The 22616-nt window shown below is 39.6% G+C and overlaps 1 protein-coding gene across 5 annotated transcripts in view; it reads left to right on the top strand.

Moving 5' to 3' along the window:
* Positions 1-22616, top strand: part of LOC100556731 (cadherin-6) — a 295831-nt gene that overhangs the window by 247629 nt on the left and 25586 nt on the right. For 4 of the 5 annotated variants that reach the window (XM_008119683.3, XM_062977621.1, XM_008119684.3 and 1 more), the window contains 2 exons: positions 1808-2061; positions 13486-13622. In XM_008119683.3, coding sequence (XP_008117890.2) covers positions 1808-2061; positions 13486-13622 — 391 coding nt within the window. Of the gene's footprint in view, positions 1-1807; positions 2062-2688; positions 4786-13485; positions 13623-22616 lie in introns of those variants that run through there. The other variant, XM_062977623.1, reaches the window with a different exon arrangement.

Consider the following 22616-nt stretch of genomic DNA (forward strand, 5'->3'; position numbering starts at 1 on the left):
CTCATGGGCCATCCAGTCCAACCCCCTGCCAAGAAGCAGGACCTCAGACAAAGCTTGTTCAATTTTATTTATTTATTTACAGTATTTATATTCCGCCCTTCTCACCCCGAAGGGGACTCAGGGCGGATCACATCACACATATAAGGCAAACATTCAATGCCTTAACATAGAACAAAGACAGAGACAAACGCAGCTCCGAGCTGGCCTCGAACTCATGACCTCTTGGTCAGAGTGATTTGTTGCAGCTGACTGCTTTATCAGCCTGCACCACAGCCCGGGCTATTTGAGTCATAATAACCGTGCTTCTTTTAAATAGAGGGGGCTAAGGATTGAACTTGTGCCCTTCATACACACGATGTAAGTATGCAATGTTCCCCAAGACAATATGTCAAATTACTGTTGGTTTACTGCTTGCTTACCAACATTTACAAAGACCTGTCCAAATGAGATAAAAGAATGCCATGGGAATAATGATATTTAAAGATATTGGTTGTGATGTCCTTGAAACTGTTATTTGAAAGACATCTGATACTTATCATTTGTTTGCTTCTTTATCCTTAGAAGGTAACATCCTTTACTTCTAGGGTTTGTTTTAGTACCAATCTTCAGCATGTACAGAGCCGGTCCAACAATGAGGCAAATTAAGCGGTCGCTTCGGGCGCAAAACATACGGGGGTGCAGTCGAGACTGCTTTTTCTGTCAAATTTGTTGTATAACATGATGTTTTGGTGTTTAATTTGCAAAATCTTAATGTAATTTGATGTTTAATAGGCTTTTCCTTAATCCCTTCTTATTATCCAACATTTTCACTTATCCAACGCTTTTATTTTTCAGTGATTGGTTTGGGGGGGGGGGGGGTGCCAAAATTCTGTTCGCCTACACTTGAAAAATACCTAGGGCCAGCTCTGAGCCTGTATAACATATAGGAACAATCTTTCCATGAGTCAGCTGTTGCATGCAATCCCCAAACATTTTTCTCTAGTACAGTGGTCATTCAATTTTCTTGAAAGGTAGAGCTGTGTGTCCCATGATTTAACCTGCACTCCTTAAATTAGCCTGTTGTCATTGGATGTGTCCTGATTTCTGTACATAATATAGAAGAGTGTATCATTTTGCTGCACATTACAAACGGTCTTTGGTCAGTCCTGGTAAGACTCAGATTCAACAGATTATGGGTCATGTATACAAATTTGGTAGGTCTTTTGTTAACAACTTTGTTTGCCATTTGTTAGGCCACAAACAGGTTTCTTTCACACTACACACATAGAATGATGATTCCCCTTTAAATACCCTAGCTCCATTCTATAGAATCCTGGGATTTGCAGTTTAGAAAGGGATATCTAGGATTCCCAACCAGGAAGCCTAGTACCGCACAAACCTACAGACATCAAGATTCTTTAGTATGTAGCCAATGACATGGTTTAATTGTGTATTGTAAAAGGGCCTAAGATCTATGTGTACATTTACTTCGGTGAGTCAACACTTAGAGACCTGTCTACTACACAGTTTACTGAGACAAAAGACAATGATAAAGAAGGTCTATGAAAGCTCTTGGGACAGTTGCAACAGGGGGGAGCATTGTCAGTGCAATCCTATGCAAGTTTACTCAGAATTAAGTTCCAGAGAACTTTACTCCATGGAAAATATATTACTTTTAAATCAAAATACTTGGTATCATACTGTAAATATCTTCTTCGAATAAAATAGGATAGACTATATGTATCTTAGAGCATCTCAGGTAAATGTCAAGTCTCCCTGGAAAATCTTTGTAAGATTTATGTTGAACATGTACATTTTCTCTTCCCAGGCATTGGATTTTGAGAAGAAGAGACAGTTTACTTTGAAAGTGGAGGCCAGCAATCCTCATGTGGACCCCAGATTCCTGTATCTGGGACCATTCAAAGACACAACTACTGTCAGAATTCAAGTGGAGGATGTAGATGAACCTCCTGTGTTCAGTAGGCCAGCCTATATACTCGAAGTAAAAGAAGATGTCCAGATCAATGCTGTCATAGGAACTGTAACCGCCAGGGACCCCGACAGTGCAAAGAATCCTATCAAGTAAGAACATAGACCACTCTGTCTTTTATTATTTACATGTGAACGTATCATGATTTTTTAAAATGTCACTCCGTTCCTGCTATTAAAAATGTCACAGACCTACCCTGTGAGACTAATTCGGATTCTGATATAGCACAGAGAACTTAGAGCTTTAGTTAGGTGCAAACATAGTGACAAGCATTTCCTGTATTTTTCTTTTGAAATGTAAATTTAGAAAGAAGCTTATTGGATTGTAAATCAAAGAACTATCCATGAGATATTATTTAAGGAGAGCAAAACCTGAATGCAGGAGGGAATTAAGAGACTGACTGACAGTGCTTATGCCTCACTGGAATCTATGAGGCAAGAGCAAAAGGTTCATTACTTGACTCTTGCTTTAGTACAGAAGTGAAGTAGACAGATATATTCAAAATGCAGATATTTTTACTGTTGCTTGACTCCCATTGCACTATCAGCTATGTCACATGGCCTGTACCTGCAATGTAAACAGGTAAGGAAAGGCTGGAGGGTTTGGGAATCTCAAACAATGGAAAATGTGTACCTCAAGTGTATCCTACTCCTACATTGCTACTTTCACAGCATGCTCTTTGGAGGCTGGGTCTGCCATTTGGCAGAGTGAATATCTGCCTTAAGAGGAAAATACTGAGAGGTCACAGGAAGGTGTTGAAAGCCAGAAAAATATGTTATGTAATCTCGCATGTACTTCAAAGACTAATTTACTGTCTTCAGATGGGAGATAATTTCCATTGTCAGATGATTTCATACCACTCTGTATGTGAAATGGAAGAAGTGCCTGATTGCCTCAGGACAAGCAAACTGTCTCAGGCCAGCTTTGACTCTATGGCAGATCCTACTGTATCTTTCTGCAGTCAGCAGTCTCCTCCTCCCTTCAATGGTTTTCGTTCTTCTTTTTCCTTGTAGTTTCTCTGTTTCTTTCCTAGCATTTGAGAGGAATGGTTCTTTATATGAAGAACATGTGCTTGGCTTGTGTTATTTGTACTTATGTGAAGAAAAACTTTCATAATATTAAAATTGAATGTCTAGATTTGAAGAACTGAAAGATGGCAAACCTAGTGGCTGAGATGTCTTTGAGGAGCCACCTAAAAGGGGTGGCTTAAGAGATAGCTTGTACCTTTTTGATAGTTTCTAAGACCCTTCCTCTTGTTATCCCTTGTAAGTTAAGATACTTCAGCAAGACACTATAGAACTAGGTGACTTCCAATAGAGTCAGCTTCTGTCACTTCTGGTGCACACCTCTTCCTTTGACTGCCACATGGAAGTCCAGCAGGTAGCTGGGGTCTCCTGCTACTATTTGATGTTGCCACCAGTCATCTACATCTGCAGGAATGTCTTGAATGTTTCCTTGCACAAGTACAAAACTATTAAACCAAGTGATTTAATATTATACAATCCTAGCCCAATTACCTAAACTAAAGTTCTATTGAATTTAGAGATACTTACTTCTAAGTAGGCATGTATAAAAGAATGGAGCGGAGAGCGGAGAGGAGAGGCTACTCCTTCAGGCAGGGGGGAATCTTTTTTAATCCCACCGCTGCCACCAATATAAAGAAGGCGCTGACACCAAATATATCAGACACCTCTCCACTCTATTTATTTTATTTATTTATTTATTTACATCATTTATATTTCGCCTTTCTCACCCTGAAGGGGACTCAGGGCGGATCACATTACACATATTAGGCAAACATTCAATGCCTTTTTAACACAGGACAAAGACAAACAAACATAGCTCCGAGCGGGCCTCGAACTTATGACCTCCTGGTCAGTGACTCATTGCTTTCCCGTCTGCGCCACAGCCCCAGGCTCTACACACGCTCATGCAAGCACACGTAATTGAGAGGCGAGGGTATACCGTTTGATTTTAGATTTTCTTTCAAAATGGTAGCTGCCACCAACCTAAAATGTCTTTAGGATTTTTGTTGTTAAATGTGTCTGAGGCAAGCTTCTCCCATTCTCTGCCCACACTGTTTCTACCCCTGGCTCCCAAACTGATGTTCACTATGAAGCTTTTCTGTGGTATTTTATTGTTCTATCACTGGAACTTTTATAAAGGCTTCTCGATGGAAATATACACTGTGGAGGCTCTTGAAAGTTGAAAATAGAATAAAAATTTATTTTCTTAAAAACAGGCAAATGATTACTTCAGAGAGGTTCATAAGCGTAATCGGTTACAGACGATTCTTCAGCTTAACTTAGTTGTATGTTTCAGATTACTTCACTTAGTTTCAAACAGTTCCAACCAACCTATCTATCTATTGGTCATAAAAACCCTCGCTCTGTGTGCTAAAAATAGTCACGAGTTCCCCTGGGCTGTTAATTAACTCTAACCTAGAGTCCTTCTATTAACCAGCCCAGTAGTGAGAGTCAATCTCTTGAGTTATCTTCCCCTCAAGAGATCCAAACTGCCTGACCTAGCCTGTCAGTTTTCACAGTTTTCAGTTCTCTCTCACACACACACACTACAAACTCCAAAACTGCACTGCTCTCTTCAAACCCCAAAACAGAACTACCTGGAGCTCTTTTTTTTTCCTCTGCACTCTAAGACTTGGCTCCTCCCATCTGCTCTGGTTGGCCAATCTTAGGAGTCTCTCTCTAAGCTCCTCCCCCTTTCTAACCACACTCAAGATGGCTGCCTGGCATTCCTCTACAAAATGGAGGCTTGCCTCACTCGCTGTTACCCAGGCTTCATTCCAGGCCTAATAGGTAAGGTTCACTACAGCATGCATCAGATTATGTGGCTAGACTTCACTTCTGTTGAAGGAGTGGTGACAAAATGATTTAGGGCCCATCCAACCTGTCACAGGTTTACCTGAAGCATTCAAATGTCACCTCAAATAAATCCTAGTTACACCAGAAATAAAACAACTGTCAACAGAAAGTTGTGAGAGGGGTGAGGCAATGGGGGACATTAAAAATACTGAGGCAAATATAGGAGGAGAGGTACAGCAACTGATGACATCAGTTATCTCTAGGTACATTCTCTGGAAATCAAGGAAGTGGGAAATGGTCAATGAAGGTAAAATAGGGTAGCAGAAAACAAGGTGGATGGTGGTATCATCCAGTCTGTGTGTGTGCCAGAAGGTGTACAACTCAGCAGCCTTTCTGATGCAGTCTCCCTGAGTTTTTCCCAAGAGTTGTAAGGACACATTAGGCCTGCATGTTCTTAACCACCATCCTTCCAACACACACTCATACACACACCATCAATAGTGTAAATAGTAACTCTAACTTTCCCTCTCTGCTCGAGGGAGGATGCAATTAGACTGGTATATGTACTACTTGTCAGTTACTTGTCAGTTTCCCCTGACAGTTAGAAATAAAACCTTCAGACACTTGATGTTATGTTGAAAACCCTCAATTTTTTCCACTTGACTGTAGCTTGAAAAAGCAAATGCAAAACCTAAGCATAGAGCACTGTCAGTTTGAAAGGCCTTTGATCCCCCATTAAAGAATCCTTCATAATGTCATTACAAAAATGCTTAATGGAGAAGGGGGAGAAAGAGAATTCACGCACACATCCCCTGGCAGCCCCCAACATCTTCTTGATTTGGCGTTTGTATTAGACGCAAGGACACTTTATTTAAGAAAGAAATTAAGAGAAGATCTCAAAGGAACGAGCCTTGTAAAATGAAATAAAAAATACGCCTTTGGCATGAACAGATTGAGTGACACATGCATTTGTCAATAGAGTATTGCCAGAGTTACTGATTCCCCTCGCCTGCCTGGCTGCTGAATGACAGTTCAGAGGAGTAAATGCATTCAGCTCGTACTGTGATGGGCACATATCACAACATTAGATCTGACAGTTTCCAGGCCTGGCTTCAGTGAGGCTTCCTTCCTATTAAGGCCCCATGGTGGAGAAGAACTCTTGGCCCCGAAGGCACTGCTGGGTACCCTTGTATGAAACAGCAACTGCTGGAGGCTTCCCAGCACCTCTGCTCCCACACTTGCTGTGCAGAACATGTACACAAAAAGAACAAAGTGATGCTACCTTCCTTCTCAATGAATTTGGATATATAAATCTTATACAATGTGTATGATTGGGTACACATGCACATCTTCTTGGACATATGTGAATATCCTGCCTATGCTCTGTGGGACAAAGGATGATTCCAAATGGATGTCTCCTTACATGACCAAACAAAAGGCATGGTGAAATCATTTCCCCCTATCCCTACAGCAGTGATATAATCCCAAGAGGAAAAATCCATTAGGAGTACTTCAGAAGGTAACAAATGGAAGTAGATGACAAGTGGACCTTTCCTAAAATTCTGTAAATAAGGCAATGTGATGGCACAATAAATGCCCAAAGGCCAATAGAATATGTTGTCGAAGGCTTTCATGGCCGGGATCACAGGGTTGTTGTATGTTTTCCGGGCTGTATGACCATGTTCTAAAGGTATTCTCTCCTGACATTTCGCCCACATCTATGGCAGGCATCCTCAGAGGTTGTGAGGTATGGAGAAACTAAGCAAGGAGGTTTATATATATCTGTGGGAAGTCCAGGGTGAGGGAATACCTCTAGAACATGGCCATACAGCCCGAAAAACATACAACAACCCTGCCAATAGAATAGATGCTCAGAAGATCACTCTGGTCAGGTTGTTCTCTACTTGCAGCAATATCACTGAGGAGGTCTAGACAAGCACTAGAGCTTTTTAGTAACTGGGTTCATCTCAAGTGATTGTGGGTTCTGACAAGAGCATTTCCACTGAATAACTTAATTTATGGATAGTTACATAGATGGAAACATGGTAGCTTCAACTTACCCTAATGCAAAGCCATAAAACCCTTAAAATTCAAAAACAGCCTCTAAGCAAAGCAATGGTATTCCCCATAATAACCTATGGTTGTGAGAGCTGGACCATAAGGAAGGCTGAGTAAAGGAAGATAGACGCTTTTGAACTTTGGTGCTGGAGGAAAATCCCGAGAGTGCCTTGGACCGCAAGAAGATCCAACCAGTCCATCCTCCAGGAAATAATGCCCGGCTGCTCACTGGAGGGTAGGATATTAGAGGCAAGTTGAAGTTTTGGCCACGTCATGAGAAGACAGGAAAGCTTGGAAAAGATCATGATGATGGGGAAAATGGAAGGAAAAAGGAAGAGAGGCCGACCAAGGGTGAGATGGATGGACGGTATCCTTGAAGTGACTGGCTAGTTGGCATAAATCATATGTAATATTATAGCCTAAGGCTAAACTCTGGGTAATCATCTAGCAAACACATTCTGTTGTAACCACAGTTCTGACACTCTTGAAAGGCTTACAGGTAGCCCACTACAGTAGTGAAGATGATCAGATCTTGGAAGACAAGCCCATCTCAGATTAGTTTGAGTTATACCTTACGAAGCAGAGTAAACTAGTAAAGGTACTCCACCACAAAACTATTTCCTTCTCTGAAGAAAAGATGGATCCAAAATCATCTCCAAGCAGTGAAATGGATACTTCTAAGGAACTGTAGTTCCACTGATGATGGGAGCTGGCCCTCTCCATGGATGACCAGGGCTAGATCGGCTTATGCTGCTAATTTTAGCCCTGTATGATGAGGTATCTGACTTATGCCAACTCTAAGAATGAGAGTTATGCCAACCCTATCCTCAACAGCCCTGCTCAGGCCTTGCAGACTCAGGGTCTTTGCTTCCCTAGTGGAGTCTATTCATCTAGAACGCTGCTGCCCCCTTTTCCTACTGTTAATTATTTTGTGGCAAACCTATAACTGTTGACTTCAGCAGAACACAAAAGCACAATATATATATTTTATGGTTAACTGCAATCATATTCTGGCTGATCTCCTCTGCTATTCTATTAATCACCTTGGCTACTGAAAAATAACTCAGTGAAAGGAGTGGGTGGAGAATACTACAAAGGACATTTAAAGATAGATGAATTTTTAACTAGTGAACTCTGTAGCATATACATCATGTTTGACATAGCCCCGGTGGCAAAGTATGTTAAAGCACTGAGCTGCTGAACTTGCAGACCGAAAGGTCCCAGGTTGAAATCCCGGGAGCGGCTTGAGCGCACACTGTTAGCTCCAGCTCCTGCCAACCTAGCAGTTCGAAAACATGCAAATGTGAATAGATCAATAGGTATCGCTTCGGCGGGAAGGTAACGACGCTCCATGTAGTCATGCTGGCCACATGACCTTGGAGGTGTCTACGGACAACGCCGGCTCTTCGGCTTAGAAATGGAGATGAGCACCAACCCCCAGAGTCAGACATGACTAGATTTAACGTCAGGGGAAACCTTTACCTTACCTTACTTACACTAGAGTAGGCAGCCTACTTACACTAGAGTTGGTTCCCAACACTTTATTACATAAGATGGAAAAGTAAATATCCAGAGCTGGAAAAGTTCTTAATGGATAGAAGGATTTGAGGCCTCACAATGTTCTCCCCCCTTCCTGACAATGAAAATCCAAAGATCTTGAGCCGAATAACCATTTTCTGCCTTTATATGACTAACCAAATCTGCCACCTGAGGCGGATAGAAATGATTCTTCTATAATACGTTTATACGTGGTGTCAATCTGGTCCCTGGACTATTTTAAAGGGTTTTAATAGACTATTAAAATTGTCATAGAAGTCTCACTGCCTTTGCACTGTAGACTCGTAGAGAGGCTTATTCAGAAAGCCTTTATTTAAAAACCAGCCACTTTACTCCACCACAAAAATCCAAAATGGTCCCCCCACATTATTACAATACTCTTTTCAGACCATAACAGAAGGTAAGGAAGGAGCAAGGACTATTTTTCTTTCTCCAAGTTAGGCAAGGGAAGGGTAATGTGGTAGTGCTTTTCACCTCTTCTCACTGCCTTTGCACTGGTACCTTTTCAACATTGACCCAAATATAAATTGACCCAAGTTTTGGGAGACATTTTTGTCAAAAAGTTATGGATCTATATATGAGTATATATGGTCTATTCCTTTACTACTTGGATCTTATGGACAAGATGCCAGTACAGCTTGGCTTTCTGATCTTGCCTGCCTGCTCTCAATATTTATGCATACAGTACCCTCTATGGCCTCTACATGTATTTATTAACCTTCCAGCTTGTCAGTTTCCCAGGATTTTGAAGGGAATAAAGTCCTGAAATCTGACATGCATGCACCAGTAATTTCATTAAAGAAATGTAAAGAATGAGTTTGATGTTGTCGACTTAATTCTTAATAGGCTATGATCCGTAAGTCAAAGTCACCACCAATTCAACATAATTAGCAGCCCTTGATCAAAAGAGACCCGGGATTATTTAAATGAAATGAAAGCAATGACAGGGTAGCCTATTCAAAAACATCATTCTAGGTCAGGGTTAATGATATAATTAGAATATATTGTTAGCTATTGTAACCTTGTCTTGCATTCTTTTTTCTTACTATATAAGAGAAAAATACGATGCATTTCCATTTGTCAAATCACCATGTTGTTGTTCTTACTGCAGTGCTATGTTAACTTTATGTTCCACAAGTGATCATTTCTGTCTAGTGAATACTCCAAAGGTGTGTTGTCCATAATTTTAATACTCAGGTGGAGATTCAAGGTGGGAACAGCATGGAAAGCAAGGATGGTCCTTTTGGTCCGCAAGTTCACTGCCACATTATCTGCTTTCTACTGGATTATATGAGTCTACAATGCCATATAATCCAATTCAAAGCAGATAATCTGGATTTTATATGGCAGTGTAAAACGGGCCTTAGTTACTCTTCTGTTTATGGTTGAGCAAGGTGAAAACACACTGTAGATTTGAAAGAAAAAGAGAGATGATGTGCAAGGAAGGAAAGTTGTGATTTAGTGGACAGACATTATTCTAAATTTAAACAGACACCAGGACAGACATTATTCTAAATTTAAACATGCACACACTTTCCAACTAAGGTTCTAATTAATATTTGAGGACTCAAGCGGGGGAAGCAGGCATTCTTAACAATTGGTTACTGCCACATGGTCAAAAGCTCTTGACTTTCCCAGCTTGGTCAATAGTGAGGTATGATGAGAGTAGTTTGCCTATTCCCACCATTGCCTGCATAGCATATGGAGGAAGTATCAATTGACTGGGATTGAATCTTACACAGGGAATCCTTTTATAGGTAGTGGGGAGAGAAAGTAGGAATATGGTGAACACCTATGGTGAATGACCAATTTGATGAAGAATACATTGCTGGAACTGCCCTACATGCCATGTGACAATAAGTGGTATAAAGGTGAATGTTCTTAGGACTGACCTGAAGAGCTTGTCCTCAACAGAATCAGGCAACTTGGTGATTGGATCCTCAGGTTGGCTTCCCAGTAGATAGTTGGCCTGCAAGAAACCCAGTTTCGGGTTTTCTTGGGTGAGAGGCTCAGGTATTTTGTCCAGGAGAAACTGGGAAGGAGGTCTGAGAGAAACCAATCCTACACTAGGTTGCTCCCCTCTGTTTGTTTATCTCAAGGAACAACCTAAATAGGCAAGAATTCAAATAAAGTAGACCATATTCCAATCCAATTTTAATCTCATTGTTTCATGGATTAATCAGCACTAATTCCTCAATATCTGGATGGGTAATGATCCCAATTCCTCCCACTCAGGTTTCCTACTCCTGCTAGATCAGTGTTTCTCAACCTGGGGTCCCCAGATGTTTTTGGCCTACAACTCCTCAGAAATCCCGCCCAGTTCCAGCTGTTAGGATTTCTGGGAGTTGAAGGCCAAAAACATCTGGGGATTCCAAGTTGAGAACCACTGTGCTACCCTGTTTCCCCTAAAATAAGACATCCCCAGAAAATAACACCTAGTAGAGGCTTTGCTGAATTGCTAAATATAAGGCCTCCCCCGAAAGTAAGACCTAGCAAAGTTTTTGTTTGGAAGCATGCCCGCCAAACAGAACACCAGAGCATGCAGGATCGGTAAATGTACGTACCATAAAGTGTTGTACATGGAAATAATGGTAGTAACAAGAAATTCTTGATAGAATTCAGTTTGTCCGGTTATGCTGGTTTATGATGACAACTACTGTACAGTATATAATAAATGTTCATTTTTTGTTCAACAATAAATGTGAATTCTTCTTCATGGAAAAATAAGACATCCCCTGAAAATAAGACCTAGAGCATCTTTGGGAGCAAAAATTAATATAAGACACTGTCTTATTTTCAGGGAAACATGGTAGATAGTGCTAGAGGCAGCACCATCACAGTAACATAAAATTCTTGTTTGATTAAGGATGAAATAGCTATTTGTTTCTAGGGATTAAATGGAAGACCTATGCTCTAGCTCGGCAATAATGAAGGAAGCTGACTGTAACTGAAAAGTTTCTGGTGAGGTCAGCATGGTACAAATTATGGCTCTATTATCCCTCTTTCATATAGAAGAAAAACAATGTGTAGCTCCACAACATGATGCCATTCCTCCAAGTTATTTATTTCCTGCCAGCAGATGACACTGAGTGAAATGCCTTACATGTTTACTTAAGTACTCTATACACTCATGGTCCAACAAAAACAAAAACAAAAACTCTTTGGGGTCACTGCAGCCAAAACAAATAGTTAGTAAAGTTAATCCTCCATATCCACACATCCTGAAGCCACAGATTCAAGCCAATCACTGCTCAAAATATTTTTTTAATCCAAAAATGAAAACTTTGAGTTGTTTGGCATTTTATATAAAGGACACTGTTTTACTACACCATTGAGATAAGGAAAATAAAGCATAAACAGATTTTGGTATCTACATGGGCCCTGAAACCAAGCCCTAGTGGACACCAAGGGCCCACTGTGTTGGACTGCAAATTCACAATCAAAAACATGTTCTCCTTTGCTCCTAAGAACTGTGTTGCTTACCTTGTGCTAAATCCATGGCATTAGGATTTCTGGATATTAGAGTGCTATTTGAAAATCTTACACTACTAATCCCCAGTTCACTGAACACATGAAATATGCTTGCTTAAATCCTGTTAAACAACTTGCCAAAATCCAGTTTATAGCACTGCTGCCAATTCTCAATATGTCTGAGATACTAATTGTTGGCCTTGCTTGAGGTCCCAGTTTTTGCAACTCACATGATTCCATGAGAATTTCCATTAGCATACAGCCTTTGAAGTCAACTGACATGAGTTCTTCAAGCTCAGCCTTTTATAAGATGACAGAGATATTCTCTTTCTTTTCATTAAAATATATAAAAATTTGCTGGATCATCAATTCACTTTTCATCGCATTATTAAAATGGCAAAATTTAGCTGCTGACAATTCAACAGAAGGTACTGAAAATGATATCTAATTCCAGGATTGTGAATGTTTTGGATTTATTGGATTTGGATCAGGTAATGAAACGGTGCTGGGTGATGCACAGCACCCCTTAATAATCCTTTCTTACAAATATCACAATGAAGCTAGCACATTTTAAATAGGTCCTTGTGAGTTGTGTCCTTGCCTATTCCACAACCTTTTGTTGAAGCAGATACCATCCAGCTTTGCATTCATTATGTACTTACAGGAGAGCATGTAAGGTGACTATAAACAATCAAAATGTAACCCAGATTGACCCATTAATTGAAGGCGATTCAGTGGGATTACATAGGGCTACCATCCAATCAAGTGTTCTTTCATTGTTTGACTAGTAATCAGAAATACTTAAGATTTATACCTATCCACTTGGTTGACCCTTTGCCAGAGGTCTCGACCAGAGCATAGAAATAGCTAGTTATATATAATGAACAACTTGTAATCTTCAGTGCCAGAAGTGAAACTATATAATTTAATTATTCGAACTTGATAAAAGAAAGCACCAGCTCTTTTGATCTGTAACTGTACATTTTTATTACGAGCATATGTCCACACCATAGAACCTACAGAACCCATGGAATCTAAATGGAGCAATATGACATGACATGGTGTGATATTAATATTACAATAAATGCTGAAAAAAATGAATAAATAACATCTGAGAATGTATCAAGAATGTTTACCGGAGTCCCTAGTGGCACAGTGGATTAAACCGCTGAGCTGCTGAACTTGCTAACTGAAAGTTCGAATCCGGAGAGGGGGGTGAGCTCCCGCTGTTAGCCCCAGCTTCTACCAACATAGCAGTTTGGAAACATGCAAATGTGAGTAGATCAATACATACTGCTCCAGCAGGAAGGTAACGGCACTCCATGCAGTCATGCTGGCTACATAACCTTGGAGGTTTCTACGGACAATGCCGGCTCTTTGGCTTAGAAATGGAGATGAGCACCAACCCCCAGAGTCGGACATGACTGGACTTAATGTCATGGGAAAACCTTTACTTTTACCTGTCAAGAATGTTTATATTGTAGTATTGGCACCCAGTTCAATTTGTGCTTTGTATGCTTTTTCATATCTACCTACTCTTTCAAAAAGCAGTACAATTGTGAAATGGAAAAGAGTCTCATCTTTAAACTACAATTGTTTTCTTTCTAGGTATTCTGTAGATCGTCATACTGATATGGACAGAATATTCAACATTGATTCTGGAAATGGTTCAATATTTACTTCCAAGCTTCTTGACCGGGAAACATTATTGTGGCACAACATTACAGTAATTGCATCCGAGATCAGTAAGTTATGCAAAAACACCATTGTTGTAACAAATGTTGCCTCTTAAACAAAAGTGGCTGGAAAGCAGTCAATCCCCATGCTCTAGCTTGCTTACTGTTGTTCAAGAAAGAAAACTTGAAAAGGTTCTATATTTCCTCTCCACTCATTTAGGAACACAGATTTTGGGAAGAAGCCACTTTGAAAAAGGAAGACAGTTATGCTTAACTCATTTCAGATCAAATCTCTCTGGCTATTGGTGATTTGTTGATTTGTGAAAAGCTGCATAGTCAGTATTAAAATATAATATTGGGGAGTGATAATCTAGTAGTTTTTGAGTGAACCAAATTCAACCCTGTGCTAGTCGCAAAGATACTTAAAAGCCTGTTGTCTAAAGGCCATTTGCTTTGACATGCCCTACTAATTTAATTAGAAAATCTACAACCTAGCACTTCCCCCCTATGAAAGCTTTTATTGATATGACTGACTTCCAACTGGATATGCTTAAAGAGTGGTTCAAGGCATGCAGTTTATTGAAAATTATTACTATCAGCACACATTGGCCACTCTTGTCTATATCTTCCTTTGTGTACATGGAGAATTTCCTGGGTTGGAAAGAGAGAATAATCTAATTTACTCACAGTAATTTAGTTAATCTAGAATTTTTGCTGCAAGGGGTAAATTTAGGTCTGGGCAAATTAGTTGGTCTTTAAAAATACTCTTGCTCTATAAATCCCACCTTGAAACTCTTAAAAGCATGTTCTCCTAACCATGGGCTATTTATTTTTTCTACAGTCTTTTGCAGTTTCTTGGATTAAGTTCCACTGAACTCGATGGGATTTGCATCCAGAAATATGTATATGAGATTTTATTGCTAATGCTTGGGAAATCTGGGAAATGTAGGGCTGGGGAAAGTCAAGATCACTAAGGATCTCATCAGACAGATTTTTGGCTACATTTCCATGTGTTGCAGAAACAGATCGCCATGGAAGTCTGATGGAGGCCATCACATGATGTATCGGCACTACTGGTGAAAGTCCATGGGCTCCATTTCTGCAGCACATAGAAATGGAGCCCAAAGTACATTTTCAGGAATTGGGTGTTTCCAAACAACTTAAAATGGGGAAAGATGGGCAGAAGATGGGGAAAGGACATGGGATGGCTTGCCATGCCAGAAGATAGGGAAAGACTTTAGGAAACAAAGTAAGATGTTTCCTTCTGCCACACTTTCCTCCTGCTTGTAGAGGAAACTAAATTAAAATGACCAAAAATCTTTATCATTCCATTAGTATTGGTCTAGAATTGTCAAGCTTGTAAATTGAGTACAGTAGAGTCTCACTTATCCAACATAAACGGGCTGGACGAACGTTGGATAAGCGAATATGTTGGATAATAAGGAGAGATTAAGGAGAAGCCTATTAAACATCAAATTAGGTTATGATTTTACAAATTAAGCACCAAAGCATCATGTTATACAACAAATCTGGCAGAAAAAGTAGTTCAATACGCAGTAATGCTACGTAGCAATTACTGTATTTACGAATTTCGCACCAAAATATCATGATATATTGAAAACATTGACTATAAAAATGAGTTGGATAATCCAGAACATTGGATAAGCGAGTGTTGGATAAGTGAGACTCTACTGTACCTCCAAATGAAGAACTATTTACCAGTCAAAAGGTTTTATGGAATGAGCCCATATTCACTTCTTAACAGTTTTTCTCAGGTAGGAAAATGATGGAAAAAGTGATGGGAGCTTAGCATAATTAAAAACAAACCCCCTTAAAAATATATTCCACAAACAAAACAGAGGAAATACACAATGAAATTCTTGTGTGAAATCACAAGATATTTAAAACAGTGCCCTGAAATACCAACATGTAGAAAACTTAATATCTATATAAGTGATTTCGTCATTTTGAAAAGCACTGAATCTGGTTTTTTGCATTTCACTCTGAAGTACATCGGAATGAAATTACTTAATACCTTATTTAGCCAAAACATTTAGATAACTGGATTCTTCTGGAAAACACAAGGCTCTGCTTCAGTAAAAAAGAATTCAGCACCAGACCTCTGTGTCCTATCCTTGAAAGATTAAAAATAAAATTTCCACTCCTAGGCAATTTAGAAGATGTGCCATGAAGAGCTCCATCCTGCACCTTGAATTAAATTATTCAGTTTGAGCAAATTTGTATCAGTCTCTTATTTTGCATAATTTATTCCTCAATTTTTGCATAACATAGTTTAGTTTTTCTTGTCTTGGGAGCAGCAGAGGACCCTGAAGCGCTGTCTCCCAACTACTGAACATTTTACCTGGCCATTTCTCTGTTGTTTTTTTTCTCTTCAAGCAAGCAATGCCAACATGCTTTCAAGCCGATCTCTCTAATGTAGAAACATGCTTTCTTTGCAGGTGTGAGTTCTAGGAAGCCAGTTCCTTATGCTTTCTTTGCTTTTGTTCTGCTCTCTCAAAATTGCTGTACACATAAAGAAACCTGCTCTGCCTTTTCATTTTCTCATGCATTGTTTATGTGTAGCTATGAAATGGGTCACTAAACCCTCTCCAAAAGTTTGACTGAGCAGTCTGGAGAGCATTATGTTGGGCAAGTGTTGAGTCAGGAAGCCTTGGGGGAAACGATCTCTATTTTGCTGTTGTTATGTACTTTCGAATCAATTCTGACTCATGGTGCCCCATCTTAGGGTTTTCCTAGCAAGATTTATTGAGAAGGTTTTCTAATGCCTTTCTCTGAGGTAGAAAGAGTGTGACTTAGCCAGAATCAGTGAGCTGAGCAGAGATTGCAACCATACCTTCCTGGAGTCCAAATCCAACATTCAAATCACTACACCACACTGGCTTCTGATCTCTGGGTATTTTTCCAGAAAAGACTTTTGCCTCTTTTCTATCCCTTCCAAATCTTTGAACATATTCATTCAACATAAATAACATGTTGATAGGCAAAGGACTTTTCCTTCGTTTTTATTACATTTTTAGAAAATTATCTGTTCCAATCTGTGGATAATAATAATACAGTAGAGTCTCACTTATCCAAGCTAAACGGGCCGGCAGAAGCTTGGATAAGCAAATATCTTGGATAATAAGGAGGGATTAAGGAAAAGCCTATTAAACATCAAATTAGGTTATGATTTTACAAATTAAGCACCAAAACATCATGTTTTACAACAAATTTGACAGAAAAAGCAGTTCAATACACAGTAATGCTATGTAGTAATTACTGTATTTACGAATTTAGCACCAAAATATCACGATGTATTGAAAACATTGACTACAAAAATGCATTGGATAATCCAGAATGTTAGATAAGCGAGTGTTGGATAAGTGAGACTCTACTGTATTAATATTAAAGCATATTTCCACAAAATACACATTAAATACACAAATTAATAATAATAATAATAATAATAATAATAATAATAATAATAATAATAATAATATCCCAGGTGACATTGATGAAAAACAAGAAAAACTCAGCCGCTATCAGGACCTCAAGATTGAACTGCAAATACTCCAGAAGCAACTCAGGTTGCTCCTGACACACACACAAAAAAAATCATATAAATGGTGTAGTAATATGGTATGTCTTATATAAGATGGCAAAATAAAGGCTAGACTTTTAAAATATATTTTTCAGACTGTAGATTGTTGATCCAAGGATATGGAATTTGTGGATACAGAAAGTTGATTGTACTCATTTATGTCTATTTTTCTGCCATTTGCCCATCCTGACATATACTTTTGTCCTGGGCATAAGAAAACATTTCATCACTGGATTTCTGAGGCATTTAAGACACAAGTGCCAACTGTCATCATGTCTTCACATATGATAGAAGCTGGTGAATAAATATTTTCCTCTACTTCATCACTTTATAAATCATTGACAATCATATAAAAAGGCATCTGAAGACATTTAAAGCAAATAAGACATACTAGCCCAATAAAGATATCTGATTCCTACCCACTCAGAGCTTTGAAAGAATAGAAAGATATGGACAGGAAAGGGGATTTCTTTTCCCTGAAGTTCATAGTTGGATGGTGTGGAATATTGTTATTGGAATTATGGACAAGCCAGGAAGGTTTAATCTCTCCCCCTTGGCTGCATGCTGCATGGATTGTGTGCTTGTGGGTATTGGGGACACCTCCATCTTCTATTTCAGGATGAGTCCACCCACTTGTCTGTGGACCATTACTGAGTCTCAATAAAATTCAGACATATGCATTTCTGTGGCCATAGTAATGACATTGTAATCCATAACTAGCCAACAAAGCAATTACCATGTCTAGCTCTGCCTTTATGTTACTAAGCTGCATACTTTGATTTGACATGGTTGATCTCCCAAGTGCTAAGTGCTTGTATATAATACATAGGTTCAGAGGGAATCACTTACTAAAGGAAGACATTTTTCAAGGTTATCGTAATATGTCCTTTGAAAAACATTTTAATTGGTTTTTAAAATACAATCAAACAAATAAAATATAACATTAACATTATCCAAAGCTTTGATTTGAGATGGTTGATATCCAAGTACTAAGTGTGTCTATATTGTGTTAGGTTACGGGGGAATTACTTACAAAGGAAGGCATTTTTCAAGGTTGTCACAAAATGTCCTTTCAAAAACAGTTTCATTGTTTTTTTTAAAGGCAATAGAAAAAATAGTTTATAATGTGTACATTATCCAAACAGGATTGTGTATTCATGAAGTACAATATGTTAGAAATATTCGTGATTAACTTTTCTTCTTTGATTCAGTGTTTAAAATTACCTGTCTATAGTATCTTTTCATCAAGAGTTAGGGGTTTTGCATAGACACAAAGGTTAGGGGAGGGGTTATATGCTTTGTATAATTCATTGTTTCAAGCTTTGACTTGTTGAATTAATTTTGCCTTCTGATAATAACACACTTGGGGTTTGTCTACACAGGCCACAAATACCAAAGAGGCTCAAAAGTTACACATATGTCTACACAACATTCAGGAGTATGTAGTCGTTATCTGAGCTTGTCTGGGTTGAACCAGTTTAGCCCCATGCCAAGGGAAGTTGGGGATTGCTCCAGAGTTTATTTTGTCCATACGGGCTGCTATTGCCATTCTTTTCCCCATGCTTTTCAGCTTAGGGAAAAGGGGGTAGATTGGGCCTATGCCACTATTGTCATTGCTGAATGGCCACAGAGCTCTACGGAGCTCTTGGCCATAATGGGCACCCCATACTAACAGAAACATCTGCAGAACCAAGAAGGAGGAGAGCTCTGTGATGGTAAGGAGCTTTCTCAAAGCTCTGCATCCCATCTTCAGTAACAGTTACATGGAAGACGATTTGGTTTTGACCTGACTAAGCTATGTTGACTCTAGGGCTTTGTGATTGATAAAAAAAAGTTTCAAAAGTCATTAGAAAATTAGGGGGTGCCATTGTTTCATTGCTAACGTGCTTCTAAAGTTTATCATTAGTAAAAATTTGATACTATTTCGTTAAAATAATTGTGCACATGGGAGAGCTTCTGAGCTCCTTTCTCCCTCATTTTAGAGCTATTGGGGTGAAACTTGCTACAATGGTAGAACTTGTTTAACACTTTTACTCCCCCCCCCCCCAGTTTAAGAACATTTCACTCATCATTGATTTTTAATAATAATAATAATAATAATGATAATTTTATTTTTATACCCTGCCCCATCTCCCCGAGGGGACTCGGGGCGGCTTACATGGGGCCAAGCCCAGGCAATAGGCAATATAAAACTCAGCAATAAAAACAAACCATAAACAAATAAAATCATTTATACCAATAAACAATAAGCACACTTTGATAAAAACCTGGGTTGGCTCCTAAAAAGGGTAGTGGGCCAGAAAAGTGCAAATAGTTTTATACAGTACAGATTAGGAAAGAGGTAGGTACCAGGGACTTTTTTTGTGAAATTTCTTTGGTTTTTATCTTTACCAAAAAACTTTAAAAAAAACAAACAAACTACAAGAGCTATGTTCTGGAATGTCTTTACAATTTCACAACATAACCAGAGCATATTTTATCCCAAGTTTAAGAAATATTAGCACATCTCCTGATTTTGGGGAAAATAAAAAAATGTCATGAAAAAACCTTTTTTGGCTGCTATGGCTGGCTTGAGTGGAGTGTGGTGGTGTCCACACTTGGAGGACAAGACACATTTTCCACTGCAAGCAATGACAACAACAACAACAACAACAACAACCGTTTATTGATTAGCCAGTTGGCCTTATCAAGTACAGACAATACAAAAACAACATACAACATACAACATACATCTAGATCACTTAAAATAAAATATAGATATACAGGTGTCTGCCTGCTTGGTGCCAATGTAGTTTAGCTAAAGATCTATGCATCAACTATCCTCGTCTCCCATACACTGAACCCCAATCTGATCTATGTACTCTGATCTCCTTTGAGCAGTTTTAAACAAATACAGGGCCACTTTTGTTGTCAGAGTGGGGTTATAACTGGCCAACAAAAATGAAGTTTTGGCCTCAATAATAACAATAATTAACTTTATTTATATCCTGCTTCATCTCCCCAGAAGGACTTAGGGCTGCATACAGACAACAACAGTGAAAAACAAGCACACATAGAACATACAACAGAAATTTACCTAAATCAATAAAAATAAACACCAGGTGAAAAAAACCTGAACAACATATAGAGATTAACATAAAACACCTCAACTCAAAATAAAATTAGCAATAAAACACAAAAAATTATAATTAAAACCATAATATACAAACCAGATTAAACATCCCAGTCACAAATCAGATTAAAATATCAGTATCAGGGTAAAACTTCATTCTATTTAGGTCCTCCAATTTTAGATGTTACATTAACCCATTGTCAAAGGCCTGTTTGAAAAACCATGTCTTCAATTCCCTCCAAAAGGATTTAAATGTGTGGGCTTGCCTAATCATCCTGGGGAGGGCATTCCAGAGCCGGGGGGGGGGGGCACAGTCAAGAAGGCCCTCTCCTTTGTTCCCACCAACTTTGTTTGAGATGGAGGTGGGATTGAGAGGAGGGCCTCACCAGCAGAACTTAGAGCACATGTAAGCTCATAGGGGGAGATGCAGTCACATTGATAGGCAGGACCCGAACCGTATATGGCTTTGTAAGTGATAACAGGACGACCCTCAAACTGCGGACCTGTTACTTTACTTAGGAGATCCCTCGTAGTTCAAGGATGATGGTCCTCCATTTCTTGGAAGACGCCTGTGCGTGATTTTTGTGGAGGTCGGTGCACAGTTGGTCAACACACAGTCTTCACAGATTGAGGTCCCAGCAGTGGTGTGATTAACACAATGAGAGTGGCTTCTCAGTCTGTTGCAGCCTTCTTCCACCTCCACAGCCATTGTAACATGTACCATGTTATCCTCCACCTGCTCCGCCGTTGAGGTCTTTGGCTCTTCGGATTGTTCTTGGTCTGGATCCTCCCCTGTGGCCACTCCTGGGAGTGTGTGACTCTCATGGTTGTGCCCTCAGGTTCATTGGAACACACAAGCCCCCTCACCACGTCAAGGTGACAATCCATCGAGCGGGTGCAGACCTGTGTCCACAGGGGAAATGTAACCCCATCGAGCACAGGTTGCCACCCCCTACCCTGATTGGCCTCACGACTAACCAGGAGGACCTCTGTCTTGTTTAGATTTAGTTTCAGCTTGTTAGCCTTCATCCAGTCTATCACAGACACTGGTACAGGATCCAGAGTGCTTCCTTGGATTGGTGGAAAAGAGTAATAGAGCTGTGTGTAATCTGTGTACAGATGACACTAACTTCCAAAACTCCAGATGACCTCATACGGAGCAAGTCTATCAAGTGTCAGAATATTTGGGTCATTCACAGATTCTTAGTAAATTCTTAATGTTTCTAGAAATAAAATCACCTTTAAAAGAAGCCCAAAGGTATCCCCAAAGAACCCCTGTGAATGTGGGAAAATAAATTTTTGATCTAAGAACAACAAGTTATGCCAAAAAAGATTCCTAAAGAGGTGTTTCCTAGGAATCTCCAGGTCCATTAGTAGAACTATGGCCATTACTCTTTTTCTCCGCCTACAACTTGAGGCAGTACAATATAATGCAGCAAAAATATAAGTCACAAGGCAAAAGGCACCCACCCACCACAAAAAAGAATAAGCAAGCCCCTGCCTGCCAGTGCCTGTCTCCGTGTCTCTACAGTGTGCAAAGCTTCTCTCTCCTTCTCTTTCCCCAGGGCGAAAAATCAGCCTCAGCTACAGTAAGCTAATAGCTATAAGGCAGCTAAGCAGCAGCTAATGGAGTCTCCTTCTCTCTCTTCTCTGGTGCAACTGTAGGCTCTATGCCTACCTGCCTGAAAAGCTAAACCAACATGGAGCTCTTCTCTCTTTTCCTTCCCAAGCACGAGTGGCAAGGCCCTGGGGAAAAAGAGCAATGGCCACAGCTCTGCCTCTTCTCCCCGCTCCCCCAGTCCTGATTGGCAGAAAGACATGGCAACACTTTTGGCTTCGCCTCCCGGTTGTGCTTGATTCCTCTGTGAATAAAAACTGCATCACAGAGAGTTACAACATTTATGCAACTTAAGAAAAAAAATACTAGGCTAAAGTTACGATTCTTAATTTTTTGGCACAGACAACACCCACACATTGGATATCACATCATAACTACGAATCTAACGAATTTAATCTGACGTATGCCGAGTTATGAAAATTTTGCACAGCCCTAGTAGACCCCACCCCATCACTGCCATGGGTCACCCAAGGAGTGTGAAAGCACCTTTGAGGCCTACAGGGATAGTCCAAAGCATTTCTGCTCCAGATTTCCCCCCCCCCCCAAAAAAATAACTGTCCAATGTAGGTGATCCCTTGATTAAACCCATGGACAGTTTTCATCTGAGCCTCTGTGACCTGTTCATGAATTTATACAACCACATTTCAAGCTAGCTTGGGGATCTTTGGGAGGTGTAGTCCAGAAAAAAAATGAGTTTGCAATGTCTGGACAAAACTATCATTGAGAGAACCA

The sequence above is a fragment of the Anolis carolinensis genome, chromosome 4, assembly GCF_035594765.1.
Source record: "Anolis carolinensis isolate JA03-04 chromosome 4, rAnoCar3.1.pri, whole genome shotgun sequence".
Taxonomy (NCBI): Eukaryota; Metazoa; Chordata; class Lepidosauria; order Squamata; family Dactyloidae; genus Anolis; species Anolis carolinensis.